This window comes from Corylus avellana, chromosome 11 (assembly GCF_965113065.1).
Source record: "Corylus avellana chromosome 11, dhCorAvel1.hap1.2, whole genome shotgun sequence".
Taxonomy (NCBI): Eukaryota; Viridiplantae; Streptophyta; class Magnoliopsida; order Fagales; family Betulaceae; genus Corylus; species Corylus avellana.
In genome coordinates this window covers 5,682,037-5,699,473 of record NC_142500.1, presented here as the reverse complement: position 1 = coordinate 5,699,473, position 17,437 = coordinate 5,682,037, and the positions used below count along the sequence as shown (strand labels likewise).

At 37.9% G+C, this 17,437-nt stretch overlaps 2 protein-coding genes across 2 annotated transcripts; one reads left to right on the top strand and one right to left on the bottom strand.

The window, feature by feature from the left end:
- The first annotated feature begins 1,699 nt into the window (after positions 1-1,699).
- Positions 1,700-5,118, top strand: DIN10 (Raffinose synthase family protein). The gene is made up of 6 exons (XM_059576675.2): positions 1,700-1,868; positions 1,959-2,012; positions 2,117-3,504; positions 3,604-3,813; positions 3,913-4,047; positions 4,244-5,118. Exons 1-6 carry the CDS (start codon positions 1,731-1,733, stop codon positions 4,932-4,934), a joined length of 2,616 nt encoding a protein of 871 aa, XP_059432658.2. The 5' UTR covers positions 1,700-1,730; the 3' UTR covers positions 4,935-5,118.
- A 1,452-nt stretch (positions 5,119-6,570) lies between these two features.
- Positions 6,571-12,738, bottom strand: DAYSLEEPER (BED zinc finger and hAT dimerization domain-containing protein DAYSLEEPER). Its single transcript, XM_059576120.2, has 2 exons — positions 12,456-12,738; positions 6,571-9,452 (listed from the first exon to the last, which is right to left on the bottom strand). Exon 2 carries the CDS (start codon positions 9,435-9,437, stop codon positions 6,882-6,884), a length of 2,556 nt encoding a protein of 851 aa, XP_059432103.2. The 5' UTR covers positions 9,438-9,452; positions 12,456-12,738; the 3' UTR covers positions 6,571-6,881.
- Between the last annotated feature and the right edge of the window lie 4,699 nt (positions 12,739-17,437).

Below are 17,437 nucleotides of genomic sequence, written 5' to 3'. Positions count from 1 at the left end.
CGAGTATTTTTATTTATTAAAGAAATTATAATCATTTTTGTTTTTTCTTGACCTCGGGGGAGAGGGGAGATATTGATAATTTTTTTTTTTTTTTTGAATTAATTGATAATTTTTTATTGTTTGACAAACATTGACGTAATTTATAGTTTGGAAAGTATATTGATAATTGTGTAATAGTTTAAAGGGGATATGTAGAATTTTTCTTTCTTTTTTAATCTTTAAATTTGTTCACAATAATATTTTAGGTCTTTCTTTTTTTCATTTTGACATATAAAAGAATTTCAATTAAGTCTGGCCACCTTCAAGATAAATTCTTAGTTTCGTCCTTAGTAATTTTGCTAAAAAAAAAAAAAAATAGCAACGTAATATTTTTCCCATGTTGAAAAGTTAAACATAGGAAACTTTAGAAAACTTCTCGGAACTTTCACGGATTTCGAAATTACTCCTCCTAAAGTTAAAAAACTCTAAATTAAGGTTAAAGATTCATGCATTTTTTTTTAAAATTTTTTTTTATATAAAGACATATTTATAATATTTTATATGAAAAATTTGTCAAGATTTAACGAAAAATTCTAATGAAATTGAGATAATTAAAATGAAAGAAATTGAAAGTTCGATACTCTTAATTGAAAGTTTTTAAACTTCAAGAAAGAAAATTTCAAAGCGCTTGAAAGTTTATAAAGTTTTGTAAAGCATTTTTTATTTTTTTAAAAAGTTTGTAGATGCAAAGATGATTAGGTTTTGACAAACGCAATACAATATTAATAATGACAATTAAATAGTCTCAATCATTTAATTAAATAACTTAAAATAAAATTGACATATACAATTTTATATACATATCTCAACATCAGCCAAATCTCACACCAACCATGAATTATCACCTTACATGTGCTTAACTCGACATTAGTGACAAAAATATCTCACGTTCAAGGGAATTGAATGAGTAACCTACAAAAAAAAAAAAAAAAAAAAAAAAAAAATTTAAAATTGATTGAGTGTATCTAGTTGCACCTCGTACAGTGCACAAATCCAATATTATGTAATTAGCTTAGGTGGCAACAATCTATTTTATAAGAGAAAAGATGGTCAAACAATACCACCTTGGCTGCCGTCAACGTTTTTCTCGTTACTTATTATTATTTAATTCTTTTTATTTTTACTTATCGTATTATTATCCATTAAAAAAAAAAGAAAAAAAAAGAAGTTGTCTTTACGTGGGGACAATCCGAACAGGAAGCTACGTGTTGCTTACAAACTTTTGAAGCGCGTAAAAAGTCTACAGTTCTTCCGTGGCAAGTTAGGTGAGCCGTGAGTGACCAACAGACATTAAAAATCTGAGTACGTGGACACAGACAAGCACTAATAATTTCTGTGCTAGGACAAAATTCAAACGCTAACTTCACCCAACTCTCTTTGTATACCCTTAAACCCATCCGACACGTGTACCTACACAAATATTATTCTACTTTTTTCCATTTTACACGTTTCGAGGTCCACGGAGAATTGGTGAAACATAATGTGAAATAATAACAGTCGTATTGCCAAATCCGGGTTCCTGGATTGGTACGACGTGGATCCGACGTGGAAGTTATATCCTCCGTTAAGTTTAACTGCCATGTCGTGTCGGGTACATCCATGCCGTTGGATAAGTAGAGAGCAAAGGCAAAAGGTTTTGGAACACGACCAGGAGGCCGAGACTGGGAAGGAATATTAGGGGGAAGAAAACAATGGTGTCAAATTTTTGTTTCAGTGGTGGATCTGTGGCTATAAAGACCACCCCTCTCATTCATTCACCTGCATTGTCTTCCTCGTTCGGTTACTCTCTTAGCTTTTCAAAGGTGCTTCAGCGGCGCTATAGTTCTGGTATTATTCTATTTTTTGATGTTTGGTTCCCGAACAAATGAAGGAATTTTTTATTCTTAAGTGCTGACGAAGTTCGATTTATTGGTGCATGTTTTGGAATTCGCAGTTGGTACTCGAATCGGGCATTCCCGGTATTGGCTTTCAAGGTAGATATAGAAGATGTGAAGTTCAATTAATCAATTAACATTGCGAATTCTCTTGCTGAATTTCATGAAATTTAATGTGAAGAATTAATATTTTGGAATTGCAGAGAAGCGAGCGCAGAGAGGTATATAAGGAAAAGAAACGGGAAGAAGCAGAAGTAGAAGAAGAAGAAGCAATGACGATCAAACCGGCGATTCGGATCGCCGACCGGAAGCTGATCGTGAAGAACCGTACGATCCTGACGGGAATACCGGACAATGTAATCGCTACGTCCGGTTCGACATCCGGTCCGGTGGAGGGTGTGTTTTTGGGAGCGGCTTTCGAGGAGAATAAAAGCAGGCACGTGGTGCCGCTGGGAATCCTAAGAGACGTCCGGTTCGTGGCGTGCTTTAGGTTCAAGTTATGGTGGATGGCCCAGAAGATGGGCGATAAAGGGGAGGATATTCCCCTGGAGACGCAGTTCCTACTGCTCGAGACCAAGGATGGGTCCCATCTCGAATCCAACGATGGAAACGAGGAGAACCAGATCGTGTACACGGTTTTCCTTCCTTTGATTGAAGGCTCTTTCCGGGCTTGTCTACAAGGCAATGCTCAAGACGAGCTCGAGCTCTGCCTAGAGAGCGGTGACGTGGACACGAAAGCGTCGTCGTTTACACACTCGTTGTTCATCAGCGCAGGGACCGATCCTTTCGAGACGATCAGCGATGCGATCAGGGCCGTTAAATTGCATCTGAAGACATTTCGTCAACGACACGAGAAAAAATTGGCTGGGATCGTTGACTACTTCGGCTGGTGCACCTGGGACGCGTTTTACCAGGAGGTGACCCAAGAAGGCGTCGAGGCTGGCCTTGAATCTCTCTCCGCCGGTGGGACCCCTCCAAAGTTTGTGATCATCGACGATGGATGGCAGTCGGTCTGCGGTGACCCACAGGATGAGAAGGAGGGCGAACAGAGCGAGAAGAAACCGGAGCCGTTGCTTAGGCTGACCGGGATCAAAGAAAACTCCAAATTCCAAACGAGAGATGATCCAGCGGTGGGGATTAAGAATATCGTGAACATAGCGAAAGAGAAGTATGGGTTAAAGTATGTGTACGTGTGGCACGCGATTACAGGGTATTGGGGTGGGGTCCGGCCAGGAGAGAAGGAGACGGAGCAATACGAGTCGTCGATGAAGTACCCGAAGGTGTCAAAGGGTGTGGTGGAGAATGATCCGACATGGAAGACCGATGTCATGGCGGTTCAGGGACTGGGCCTGGTGAACCCAGGGAATGTGTACAGGTTTTACAACGAGTTGCACAGTTACTTGGCGTCTGCGGGTGTAGATGGTGTTAAGGTGGACGTGCAGTGCATATTGGAGACCCTCGGTGCGGGTCTGGGTGGTCGGGTGGAGTTGACCCGGCAGTATCATCAGGCCCTCGACGCCTCTGTGGCTCGAAATTTCCCGGACAATGGGTGCATTGCTTGCATGAGCCACAATACTGATGCACTTTACTGGTGAGTTTTCTTTTTCTTTTCATCGTGTTATAATTAATTAATAGTATAGTTGGGGATTTAATCTGGTGCGGTGTGGTGATTGGGATTATGATGGAACAGCTCGAAACAAACGGGTGTGATGAGAGCATCAGATGATTTCTTCCCGCGTGATGCGACATCACACACCATCCACATTGCAGCGGTGGCATACAACAGCCTGTTCTTGGGGGAGTTTATGCAGCCTGATTGGGACATGTTCCACTCTCTCCACCCAGCGGCTGAGTACCACGGATCAGCCAGGGCAATCAGCGGTGGGCCTCTCTACGTTAGGTAACAAATCTCAGCCCTACATTTACTGTCGTGTAACCTAAACGGTACACGTAGCTTGATCACAGATGGGCTAACAATCTGTGTAATGTGTTTGTGCAGTGATGCGCCTGGGAAGCACAATTTCGAGCTCTTAAAGAAGCTGGTGCTGCCTGATGGTTCCATTCTCCGAGCCCGCTTGCCTGGTCGGCCCACTAGAGATTGTTTGTTCACTGACCCAGCTCGCGATGGTGTTAGGTTGGTAAAACCACATTTTTTTCTTTAATGAAAAAAAAAAAAAAAACCCTAGTACTTTAGATCCCAATTTGGCGGCTAAACAATGAATATCTCAATCTCCATTTTAATAAAGATTAATAGAGTTATGTCTAGGTTTTTAGTTGAGCTTAATTAAAATAGAAGCATATTGTTACTTAAAATATGTTGTTGTTTTCAGCTTGTTGAAGATATGGAACATGAACAAGTACACAGGAGTACTGGGTGTGTACAACTGCCAAGGAGCGGCATGGAATAGCATAGAAAGAAAGAACACTTTCCATGAAACTAAATCCGAGGCTATGACAGGATCTGTTAGGGGCCGTGATGTCCATCTCATAACTGAGGCTGCAACCGACCCCGATTGGAATGGTGATTGTGCCGTATACTGTCACCACTCCGGCGAGCTCGTTACCCTTCCTTACAATGCATCCCTGCCTGTGTCGCTCAAGGTCCTCGAGCATGACATTTTCACTGTCACACCCATCAAGGTTTTGGCACCCGGATTCCGTTTCGCTCCCTTGGGACTTATTATGATGTTCAATGGTGGTGGAGCTATTGAAGGGCTGAGATACGAGGTGAAAGGCGGGGCTAAGATGGTAGAACTCGAAAGCGGGAATGAAGGAGAAGGGAATGGTGTGGCTGGAGAAAAGGTGGAGAATAATAGCTCGGAGTTGGTTGGAATAGTTCACATGGAGGTCAAAGGGTGTGGCAAATTTGGTGCTTATTCGTCGGCCAGGCCACGGAGGTGCACGGTGGGTTCGAGCGGGGTTGATTTCGTGTATGATTCGGATTCTGGGTTGGTGACTTTGAGCTTGGATCTGTTGCCTGAGGAGGGTCGGAAGGTTCACATTGTTGAGGTTGAGTTGTAAGTTATTCTTTGTCTTAAGAGTTAGGTAAGAGGTGGAGGGGAAAATGTTGGGGGAATTGGGATTGTGATAAGAGTGATCTACCATTTGTCTGTTGTATTTTAACCTTCTCATTGTTGTATTTTGAAGTTCATGGAAGGTTGGGAGGGAAAGAAATCTGAATAAAGTTTCTTTATGTTGCTTAATCTGGACCGGTTCTTTTGCTATTCTTTTCTTTAATTGTTTCGTTATTTATTGACAAGAAAAAAAAAAATACAAATTTGAAGAAAATAACCTACAGGGATGGAGCCATTGGAAATAATTGAAGTCATAAATTACCACTAGGATGATCACAAATGAGATGAAATATGTGTTAACTTAGCCCAGAGATTACCAAGATAAATCTATACAAAAGTTTTCTAATCCTAATAATTGAGATGATAATGATGGCCTAACATTTTGGTTGCTGTTAATGATGGCCTAACGCAGTAAACGCATATTTTTTGCGTTTTAAATCGTGGTAAAGAAGTGCTTTTTTGAAAACGTAGAATTTTAAAGTCTAATATGCGATTTTAAAGGCCAAACCATAGATTTTTCAAACGCTTAATTATGTTTTTAAATCGCATATTTTTAAATCGTTATTTTTAAACCGCACTTTCTGAATTCGTAAACCGAAACGAACTCATTGAAAGATTTATTCTTACTTTGATGGGTGTTACTCTTTTTTTGTTTAACCTGTAAATGGCCTTTGTGGCTCGGCTTTGAATTTATTTATTTTTATATTGAAACTGAGGCATGAGAAGATGAAGAAACCATGGCAGGATCAAAGAAATGGGTGTTAGCCTAGCAAGGCTCTAATACCATGTAAGAAATCAAAGAGTAATTCAATATCGTATGCTAACCATGTTTTATGTACAATTGAGTTTAAACTGCTAAACTAAAGAGTTACATTTTCATAAGGTATTCTGAAATTCAAATTATAGTTACAAAAATAGATTACAAAGTACAAGCTATCCTAGCCTTTGGTTGTTGCAGAAACCGTGTGATAATCATGAGGAACAATAGAGTTATCTTATGAGATTTGAGTAGTACGTGTGGCTGAAAGTTGAAAACTTCTGCGAGATAATGTTCCAAATGTAGAAGTTGACTTGGATTCAATTGCTGATGTGGAGGATATTGCTTCAGATGACACAATTGCTGATGTAGGCTTTGAGTTGGCACATTCTGCAGCAGGAAAAGATGACCTGGATGATTTTGTCTTAACAAGGTTAGTAAATATGGTGTTTTAAACTAGAGACATGCTATTTCGCTCTCTTCCATCTATTTCCATCAATCTATTTTTCAATTCAACCATTAGATTTATAGGACACGCATATAATGGTTGATTTGAGAAAAAAAAAAAAATGAATATAGATGGATGGGGGAGATGGAGAAATAACATTTCTCTTTAAACAACCATTCAAAAGGAAATATCAGGAGTGGCAAACTATGAATTGTCCGTCCTTTGGGTTTAAACGGGAGGCTCCCCCACTCCCATTAACGGTGGTTATCGAGTGTCTGCCCACAGTTAGCTACCACTTGCAACAGGCATCGATTGACCCCCCAGCAGCCAAAGATGGATGGCTTTGGAAGAAAAATCAATTTTGAAACAATGGCATGCTAAAGGAAAATCGAAATTATTGAAGGTTAAATCAAGTTCGAAAATATGGAACAAAAGCATTCAGCATTTTAACAACTGTACATCCATCCCCTTAAGCTGGACTAGGATCCATCGACCATGTGCAGCCTTTGATACTGAATGTAATAACCGAAGCTAACAAAGAAGCTAAATTCTGATGGTCCAAGCACCCAAACTATCTCTCTTATATAATGCTACAATTTGCTAGACCTACCGGCCAATTTTAAACTAACCAATATAGCAACAACCTACCATCATACAAAGACATAATGTGACAGAATCAAACCTAGAATCTAATATTCCATTCTCACAAGTGCGTTTGAAGCTTCTGCAGACCCATACTGCATCCAATCCTTGGCACATATAAGGGCTTCCACCGTCTCTGGCCGTAGAGAACTCCGGTATTGGTCCATCTCCTTGCTTGTGGCATCAAATACAGAATCAGGAGCGGTAGTAGATACTGGAATAGACACGATATCACGAGCCATCTTGGACAGAGTCGGGTACTTCATCTTGTTTAGCTTCCACCAGCCTAATACATCAAAGTCCTGCACACGAGGCAATAGAGACTCTTCCAAATACTGATCCAGCTCCGACTTCATCTGTTGACTAGCAGTCTCCATGATGTACACATCAAAATCTGTGAGTCCATTGTCAGACACAAGAGTTCCTCCCTGAGAGTCCTCTGTCTTCATGTTTCCACCATTTCCTTCATCCGCATAAGTTGGTGTTAGAGGCAAAGGAAGTGTCAAATATTCATGAAAGAGCTCGTGAATCCCATCATCAACAATCTTTATATATGTGGGAGCATCTTCACCATAGATTTTCGAGAAACTGAACTCAACAAGCTTCATCTTGAAACGGGGATCCATGACTACGGCAATTGCCAAAACCAGGCTGCAATTCTTCCAGTACTTTTCAATTTTTTCTTGCATTGTTTTAGTAAGGTCACTGATAAAGGGATCCTCACTCGTAACTGCACGAGCCAGCTCTGTCTGAATCTTCCACGCTTCGTGAAAGAATGTAATTGCAGTTGGGTTAGTTGTAAAGGTAAGGATGTTCACTGCATCAAAGAGAAGTTTCAAGTATGTACAGAGAATCTCAACCTGCTTCCAGTCTTCCATGGATGGGGCTTCCTTGTAATCGGGATCAGAAGTATCCAAACAAGAAAACACTTCCTTTAGCTCAGAAGCAGCGACTAGCATTTCATATGTTGTGTTCCATTGAGTATGATCATCAAGAGATAGGCTCCTTTCACTGGGGACCTGAAGCTGCTGCTTGAGCTCAAGAAACTTTTCCTCATGGGCTTCTGATGTCTTCACATACTTTACACTATCCCGGATTTTCTTGATTATTTCTTGCCCTGCCCCTAGTACATCCTTTGCCATGCTGCTCAAGGTACGTGCAATGCATTTACCAACTAATAATTGACCATTCAGGATCAGTGGGTTCTTAATGGCGAGAAGAGGCCTAAGATTCTCAAGAGCAGCTTCACTCAGTGGCTGATTAAAAGTGAGAGAAAACAACTTGCTCTCCAAACTCCAATCAGAAAGGCAAGCAGCAACAGCATGACTGAGGGCAGTGTCTGAATCAGGATATGGTTCCATTATAACATTGAGAATCCGCCTGTGCAACTTCCATTCACTATCAATGAAGTGTCCAGTTATAAACACATAACCTACTGTTTGGCTTGAAGTCCACGTATCCAGTGTAAGGCAAACACGTCCAGGTATGCCCTCAATAAACTTCGTAAGGTTTTGCTTTTCCATTAAGTAAGTTGCAACGCAATCTCCTTGGACGGTATTAAAACTCACCATGTTGAAACGGGGCTGAAGATGCTGGACAAAAGCTATAAACCCTGGATGTTCAACCATGTGAAGTGGGTAGTCATGCATGATGATCATCCTAGCAATCTCATTGCGGCAACGATCCTGATCAAACGTAACGTAGGGTGTGCTAGGGCTTCTATAACGTCGTTTTGGTGGATCACTGGCAGTGCCAGTTCCCGCCATCCTTGACCGTGGGGTGTACGGGGTATTCTGCCCCTGGTTACGTAGAAGTGCTGGGCATGTCCCCTTGGCAATGTGTCGTTTCAAGTGGCTGGTACCAGCAACTTTAGAACCAGTACTATATGCAAAACTTTGCTTGCATTGCTTACAGCATGCCCGTCTACATCCAGCACTAACAGTTTCTATGGTGAAGTGCTCCCATACAATGGACTTCTTCTTCCTTCGCTTGTTAGGCTGTGTCTCTGAATTTGGCAGCTCATTGTTCACTTCTGGAGTTGTTGTTATCATCTTGTTTTCATCTGGGGTTGCAATTGTATGCTCATATGAGGTTGCCATCGGGTGCTCATTTGAGATTGCCATCGGGTGCTCATCTGGGATTGCCATTGTGTGGTCAATGGAGATTGCCATCGAGGGGTCATTTGCGATTGCCATCGTGTCGTCATTTGAGATTACCAATGCATGGTCATTTGCGATTTCCATTGTGTGCTCATTTTGGGGTACCATCATTTGCTCATCTTTGGGCGCCATCATTTGCTCATCTGGGGTTGCCTTTGTCTGCTCATCTTGGGTTGCCTTCATGTGCTCATCTGGGGTTGGCATGATTTGGTCATCTGGGGTTGGCATCGTGTGCTCATCCTGGGTTGGCATGATTTGGTCATCTGGGGTTGCCATGGTTTGGTCATCTGGGGCTGCCATGGTTTGGTCATCTGGGGCTGCCATGGTGTGGTCATTTGGGATTCCCTTCATGTGATCATCTGGGTTTCCCGTTGTGTGCTCATCCGTGGTTACCTTCTTGTGCTCATCTGATGAAACCATCTTCTCCTCATCAGCGGTTGCCATGGCTAAATTGAATTCCTGCTTTTCACAGCACAAAGAACAATTAAAAAAATGGTTGGTTACAACTAAGAAGAATTATTTTCGGGCATAAGGACAGTTTTAATGATGAAAAATACATTGCAACTACAGAGGTTTGAAATTAAACAAGCTGGGTTTAAAGGTGTATATTTAAAGCACAAGAGCCAAAAAAATAAACAAATGGATGGATAAATAGATACAGATGATGCCAATATATTAAAGAAAACAAGGAACAAGCTGACATAGAACAGAAGCTCAAAAACATTTAGGAAACCATCATCATGAGTATGTTACCGTACCAAGCACAATTTGCCTGTTCAATGCACCCCCATCTAAGAGAACAGAGAAAGGGGAACAGAATTCACCGTTGAAGATTACTCATTCAAGAGATATAAACTAAAGATATCACACTGCAGAACCAACTTGAGTAAGTTCAGTCTTAGTTATTAGAATGCCTAAATCCTCAATCGGGGACGATAGGTACTAACTATTGCAACCTTGTAATCTTTACAAACACACGGGATTTGATTGCAGAGAGACACTTCTTATTACTTGAACCTCCCTAAGAGTTAAAGGTGTCATCCAGTTACCTTCAACTTCAGATTAGACATACAAACAGTCACAAATGTTCTGTTCCTAAAATTAGCCAAAAGCTAGAATTACCAATCAATCAATGATAATGCAAAACAAAATTTAAGTACAGATATCGTAAAATTTAGAAATCAAACATTTGTAGAAAACAAACAATTGTATAAAGAAACATAAAAAAATTAAATAAATAAATAATGAGATGACAGTGAGGCAATCGTATCATTTTACCAATCAGCACCAGGCTCATAGGAGCTAGAACTAACACAGTTGCCATCCTAATCGTGAAGTATCGCTCCATAAGTCATTTGCACCATGCAGATAACAATTAAAGCTTCCGCATGCAGGAAACCCTCAACCCCAATATCAAAATAACAGTCTAGCTGCAAAGAGAGGTTTTAAAGGGCATTGTAGTCGCAAAATTTGGAATGCTCTACCCCTTTGTCTCATGTAGTGGGTGTGGGTGGGTAGCCCTACATTTGATCATGTTGAACTAAGCCAAAATAGCATTATTTTTTGTTCTGAGATTGATATTTGCGTAGATGGCTGGGCAGATTCCAGTTTCATCCCTTCCTGCAATTTTTGTGCCCTTCAAATTTTGTAGCTTTTGAGGTGGTACTTTTGTCTGTTTCATTTTATTTTTATTTTTATAAGTAATGTTGTATATATCAAAAGCACGGAGGGGCGCAACCCTAATACAGAGGGAGTATACAATAGAACTAATAGTAAGAAAGAGAAAAGATAACAAAGAAATCTGATACACTAATAATTAAAGGCGCTAAATAAGCAGCTGTCTAAGTAAAGAGGGAAAAAAGGAAAAAGGACTTGAGCTCCTCTAAGGTCGTTTGAATTGTACTCAAATTGTACCCACTTTTTTTGTGTACATGAATTGATATATAACGTATTATCCATTGAAAACAAAACAAAAACACGTGAATGTTTATGAAGCTAATAATAACCCAAGGAACAACATAAATAAACCGGTCCATTCAGTTATTTTCTTCTTTCAGCTTCCAAATGAAAATTTCACTGGTGGCACCAAAGCAATTTTATACACAATTAGTTTCTTTAACATTTCCTAAATTTCTTTAATTGTTAAAAGCCAAGTAATGAAGCCAGTGCTTTCTTTACCATTTTGGCTTCTTTTGAAATTCCTGAACAACTAATAGAAACAAACTTTGTCTCAGTGTATCCTTTTCGGAGTTGCTATAGTAAGCCACTTGTACTTTATGTTGAAAAATGTAGCTGTATGTTTTGTTTTCTAAAATAATCAAAATATCATTATTAAGAGCACAAAACGCGATGTATATACAGGAAGCATACAACAAGTAGCTGTATGTTTCCAGCACCTGAGTTTTTAACTCATGCACAAACACCCACACACACATATACACAGAGAAAAGAGGCTACATATGCTCTCCCCCTTCCAGATTCTTTTGGAGACTTCAAAATTTAACTAAGAATTTTAATTTAAGTCCAATATCAGTTGACAGAAGACAAAACTGGCAATCAGATAACCAACCAACAAGTAATAAAAGGGAGCATATTACCTTCAATGTACATCTTACAAAAAAAAAAAAAAAAAAGAAGTTACTTCACTTGCTTAAAAGTACACAGATATAGACTGTCCACCATGTGGGTTTATGTGGATCACTATGCATGCATGGATGGCACACACATCATAACTGCCCACTATCCTACATAATATTATACTTCACCGTCCATAATAAATCATTTTCACATACCATATAGGCTTGCTAAAGGCGGTGGCAAACCAAACTCGTGCCACAAAAACTAGTGCTCTTTCAGTTTAACTAACTACACGAACGCTCTCACACTGCATCAAAGGCGTACTCAACAATGGGCCGGGCTTTGGGCCACCAGGGTCCACTCAAAATCATGGACGAGTCAACCCCACCAGCTTGACTCCCACCACTCCTTACTGTCCACTCGATCATGTCCATCCTAGATCCCCTCCTAAGAGATGGAGCCCACGTGGATCAGGGTTAAATCGGGTAATAAATATCTTACCCTCCAATGGGCTAAAACCAGTACCAATAAAAACCAGATCTAGGGTTTGACCATCTCTTGGGCTTCACAAAATTTCAAATTCCAGCCCGGATCAACGAAAACCGTTAATCACAACCAGTAACCCGATCATCCTCAGCATGAAATGAACTCGTAACATTAACACCAGCTAAAACGCTATAATCGCTACGAAATTCGCAAAAACCATAACTCAGAAAAAAATAAAAAAAATTAAAAAAAAAAAAAGGAAAAGAAAAAACAAACAAACAAACAAACACGGAGAGTGGATCAAAAACACCGAAAGCAGAACAAGAACAGAGAAAGCTGAAGAAACCACAAAACAGAAACAGAGAGAGAAATCGGGTCAGGGCCAAGGCTTTTTTTTACCTTAGCAGAGCAGAAGAAAGCAAGATCCGAGGCGCGCGAACGGGGGGAGGCTCGGGGCCCGAGCTTCGGGTCTCAGCGAGCGCGAGCGATCTAGGGTTATTTTTGCACAGAGAGGGGGTGTGGAGGGGGGAGAGAGAGATTGGGCTTAGGAACGAACCAACCCAGAGAAGCTAATTGGACCGAGCGGTGAGGGAAAGTGGTTGTTGTTGTTGGGACTGGTTTAGGCGATAAGATATCGGGGGTAGGAGATTAAAAATTTTAGGGCAAAGTGTTTGGGCATTGGACTTTTTGAAGGTCCAGTATTATTGTTTGGTGATATATATTATTTATGTATCTATCTATCTATCTATCTATCTATAAGCGGACCACAAGCCCACCCCTCCCTTTATTATTAAGGTAAGGGAGGTTGTCGTACTTTTGTTTGTTTTAGTTTTACTTGGTCTTCTCTTCGGTCTGTACGTGTAGAGCGTGTAGCCCACCGGATATAGTGGACTCTCTCGCTAGCAATACTATTTATCAGGGCAGGGGCCCACATCGACGAGTTGTTGCTTTTTTTTTTTTTCTTTTTTTTTTTTGCTTTTAGTTGTAGCCCAATGCCCTCGTCACCCAAACCAATCCCTTTTCTTTCGATGCTCCTTGTGAGGTTCAGATTCGTTCTGATCCAACAGACGCGATCCAACGGACGCGAGCTCGGATGCCCTTCCTTTTGACTTTTGACCTATGTGCCATTTGTGGTAATTTCGTCTTTTGCCAGACTTCTAAGATCTAATGGACTTTATTTATTCAAATTTTCAAATTTTCAAATTTCAAATATTTTTGTTTTTGTTTTTTCAATACCACTATAAGCTTTCCTCTTAAACTCATGTTTCTTATTAAAATAGAAAGAAAAAAAAAAGTATACAAGATTGGTAAAAAGAAAAAATAAAAGAAAAAAAGGGAATCAGATGTTGTTTTTAGGAACATAGTGACAACTTAAATTTGAGAGGTTATTTTTCACATTGAGACAGATTCATAGGGAGGAGTTTGGAAAAATTAAAAATGTTAAAATAATATAACTAACAAAATAGATAATCAATTTTTCATAGCTGCAATTATATTATTTAATTTTCCAAGCAGGACAAACTTGAATGTTATTTAATCAAGAGTAACACCATTTGGGAGTGTTTAGGTGACTGGTTAAAAACTGTTCTATATTTGTTATCCGCCTATTCATATGATTAACATGCGGATTTTAAAACCCTAATTCAAGATAGGTAGATATCATATTCGATTCAGAATATATGCAGGCGAATAACAGAATATGGATAGGCGGAGGCAGACCCATATATATATATATATATATATATATATATATATATAAAATTGTTTTATTAAGCTAAAACAACGTGGTTTTAGGGAAATGAGTAGATCAAATCGGTGGGTTTTTATTAATAAATTGAAACGCATGTGTAAAACGTAAAGGCTTATAGGTGTTTTACTTCTTCTTTTTTTTTTTTTTTTTAATTTGCGTGTATTGCCCAAAGTTTATAAATAGATACATTTTTTCATATTAGAATTCAATTTTATAAAATATTTATATTGCTCAATATTCACAATTCAATTTGTAGTTTCATATTATTATTTACAAGTGTATTTAGTTCAAAAATTAGATTAAAAGCCCATCTAAAAAAGCTCATAAAAAGTTTTTTTTTTTTTTTAATTTTATTTTTAAAAAGTCATAAAAGTTAATTTCATAGTTTTTTTTTTTAAAAATTTTTTTTTAAAAAAAAACCCCAAAAATAGCCCAAAAGAAGTCCATAAAAGAACCAAAATGCAAAGCAGATATCATAGGCGATTATTTTGGGCAAATTTCGCAAAGTGTGGATACTAAAATTCGCTCTTCACAAAGTGCGAATATGGAATAAGGGTATTATCCACCCATATATTGTGATTTACACACTAAAAACTGTCATACAATTAAATGACGTGACAACAAAAGTTTGCCCTTGAATACAACTTAGTGTTTTTTTTTAATATATATATATATATATATATATAGAGAGAGAGAGAGAGAGAGAGAGAGAGAGAAAAGAAGAAGAAGAAGAAGAAGAAACTTCGTTCAACCCCTTTGAACTTCCATTAGTTTTGCAATTATCTCATAAAGTTCAAAAAATCTCAATTTAGTGTATCAAACTTTAAAAAGTTTGTAATGTAACATTTTTATTAGGATTTTCTTTTAAATCCTAAGGGGGGCCTTGGAAATTTCCAAAATACCATTTTTTTTTATATATAAAAATTTATTTAATTAAGATAAATTGATAATTTTATAAATTTTGTAGGGTTATAAAGCTCATTTTACCTATTTGTCATCTGATTTAACTATAAATCCTAATGGGAGATGTGACATTGAATTTATTTTTTAAATTTTGATATACTAAACTAAGAGTTTTTGAACTTTGGGAGAGGGGGAGATTGCAAATCATGAAAGTTCAAGGAGATTAAGTTGTTCCCCCCCACCCCCCCCCCCCCCAAAACATTTTACAAGCCATGGCCCAATTACTAATTTTGGTTGTCACATCATTCAATTATATATCAGCTATACAAAAGTCTACTAAATAGCATCATTGTTAAATCAATAAGGCAAACTATAAAATACATGATTATTTTAGTGAAAGGAGTCAATTTAGTTTAATTGCAAAGTCAAGCCACCAAATTTCTAAGAGTGACATAAGATTAGACAAAATCAAATTCAAACCGCGGAAAAAACTACTCTCATCAGCATTTGCCACCGCGGTATTAAGTCTTTTAATTAGAGATTCTCAACAATGTCTCATTGTCAAATCGATTTATGACTGGAATGACAATGAAATACACTCAAATGAAGTGTTGCATGCAAATTGGAGTTCACTTCTTCATGTGAATATTAGAGTATTGTTTAGGCCAAATTTTGTTGCCCAATGGATGCCTCACGAGGCCATTTCGATCAAGAGGTCAAGGTCTTTAATCTTGTCGGTAGCATGAGTGGTAAGGTGAGAGACAGGGGCAGCATCGCATGAGCTAAAGTTTAAAGAAGGAGACAAGACTTTAAGCTTGAGCTTCCAATCAGTTTTGTTCTTAATATTAATTAATCATGATCATGGCTTTATTAGGGCATTCTTAATGCTTTTCGACATTGACATATATTAATTACTATTTAAACAATGACAACATAAATAACTACCCCATATTAGCTCCAATAATGCATTTATGCACACAAAGTGCAAAGCTCATGAGCTTGTTAAATAACAAATCATGACACACCATGAAGAATGGTATTGTTGTTATAGATAAGGATAAATTATAACTTGGCCATTAAACCACCACTTCATTCTCAATATTTATACTAATATTCAAAACACGAAAAATAAACCTCAATTTAAAGTTTTAGTTGCAAAAATTGAAATTCAGAATCTAATAATCGGTGTTAGCCTATTAGCTCTGATATCATGCTAAGATTTCATAATGCGGAAATATAAAGCGGAATAATAAATAAAGAGACACAAGATTAATGTAGTTTGACATATAGCCTACATCCACACACTAAATCCCTATAGGCTACATCTTGCTTTTTATTGAGTAATTTGATAGTACATAAGAGGCCTCAATATATAGAAGCCAAAGAGAGAGAGAGAGACTCTCACACATAAGCAATATGAGACAAGCCTACATATTCTCTAACAGTAAGCACTACGCACAAATAATTCATTCGAAGAGGTTCCTCTCCAAGTCCTCACATCCTTCTGCCAATATCTGCCTCATTCTCTTGGACAATCTCTTTTATCATAGGAATAGTCCACCATCTGGTATCTTGATCTATAAGCTCCTCCACCTTTTCATCTTTAACTAACAACTTCCTTGGTAATTGATGCAAGTCAGTTTTATCCATTTTGGTCAAATTCGCACCTGACAAGTTTTATTAAAAATGTCATATCTCGAGTTTCGGATATCTAATTTAAGCAAGCTTGATGGATTTGGAAAGCTAATTCAAAGATCTACAAAGTCATATTGAGATTTGACTAATTCTGATATTTACTAGGTCAAAACGGGCTGCAAAGGAAAGGACGGAAATCAAGGCAAGAATCTAAGAAGGAAGACTTAATTGCTCTATTAGGGACTTTAATGAATATTTTATTCCAGCAAATCAAATAATCTAGCAATCAAATATATTTTATTTTATTATTTATGTTATTTAAATTATGATTTTATTTAATTGTAATAATTAACTTTATTATTCTAGAAATGTTTATAATAGGCTTAGGTTTACTTTTACTCCAAGTTTGCTTATTGTTATAAATATAGCAGACATAATATTTAAGAGACAGAGTTTATGTATTTTGATTAATCTATCAATATGAAACACTCAATGAATGATTTTCTATCCCTTTTGCCTTAATTTCATGATAGATTCTTGGTTTAAGAAGAATTGTGATTCTATTGTTGTTTTCTATTGCGAGCCCACTATGCCACCCTGCATCAGTATTTGACCATAATAAGTAGTCGGAGTAGGCAACCATCTATCACTCCATATTTTGATATCCCTACCATCTCCAATCCTCCATATAAGCCTATATTTAAGCGTATCACACACTGAAAAGATGTGTCGCCAAGCAAAGGAAGGTCTTTTACCCAATTTTTGCATACATGATAATTCCCTTTGGATATTATTTAGCCTTAACAATGCTTGCCGCTAAATTGTTTGAGCTTTGTAACATTCTCTACCACTATTTTTACAAGCAAAGATTTGTCAAAACGCACTGGCTATGTTTGGCAAAGGAGTGGGCCGGACCGGACCCAAAAAACCAAAATATTCTTCTCAAAATCAACCACAATATTCTTAATTTTTATATCACATCAATAACTTTTTTATTACTATTCAAATAAAAAAATCACTAGAAAACAATTTTTTTTTTCACTTTTTTATACAAAACATTATTACTTTTTTTTTCTCACATCAATCAAATATG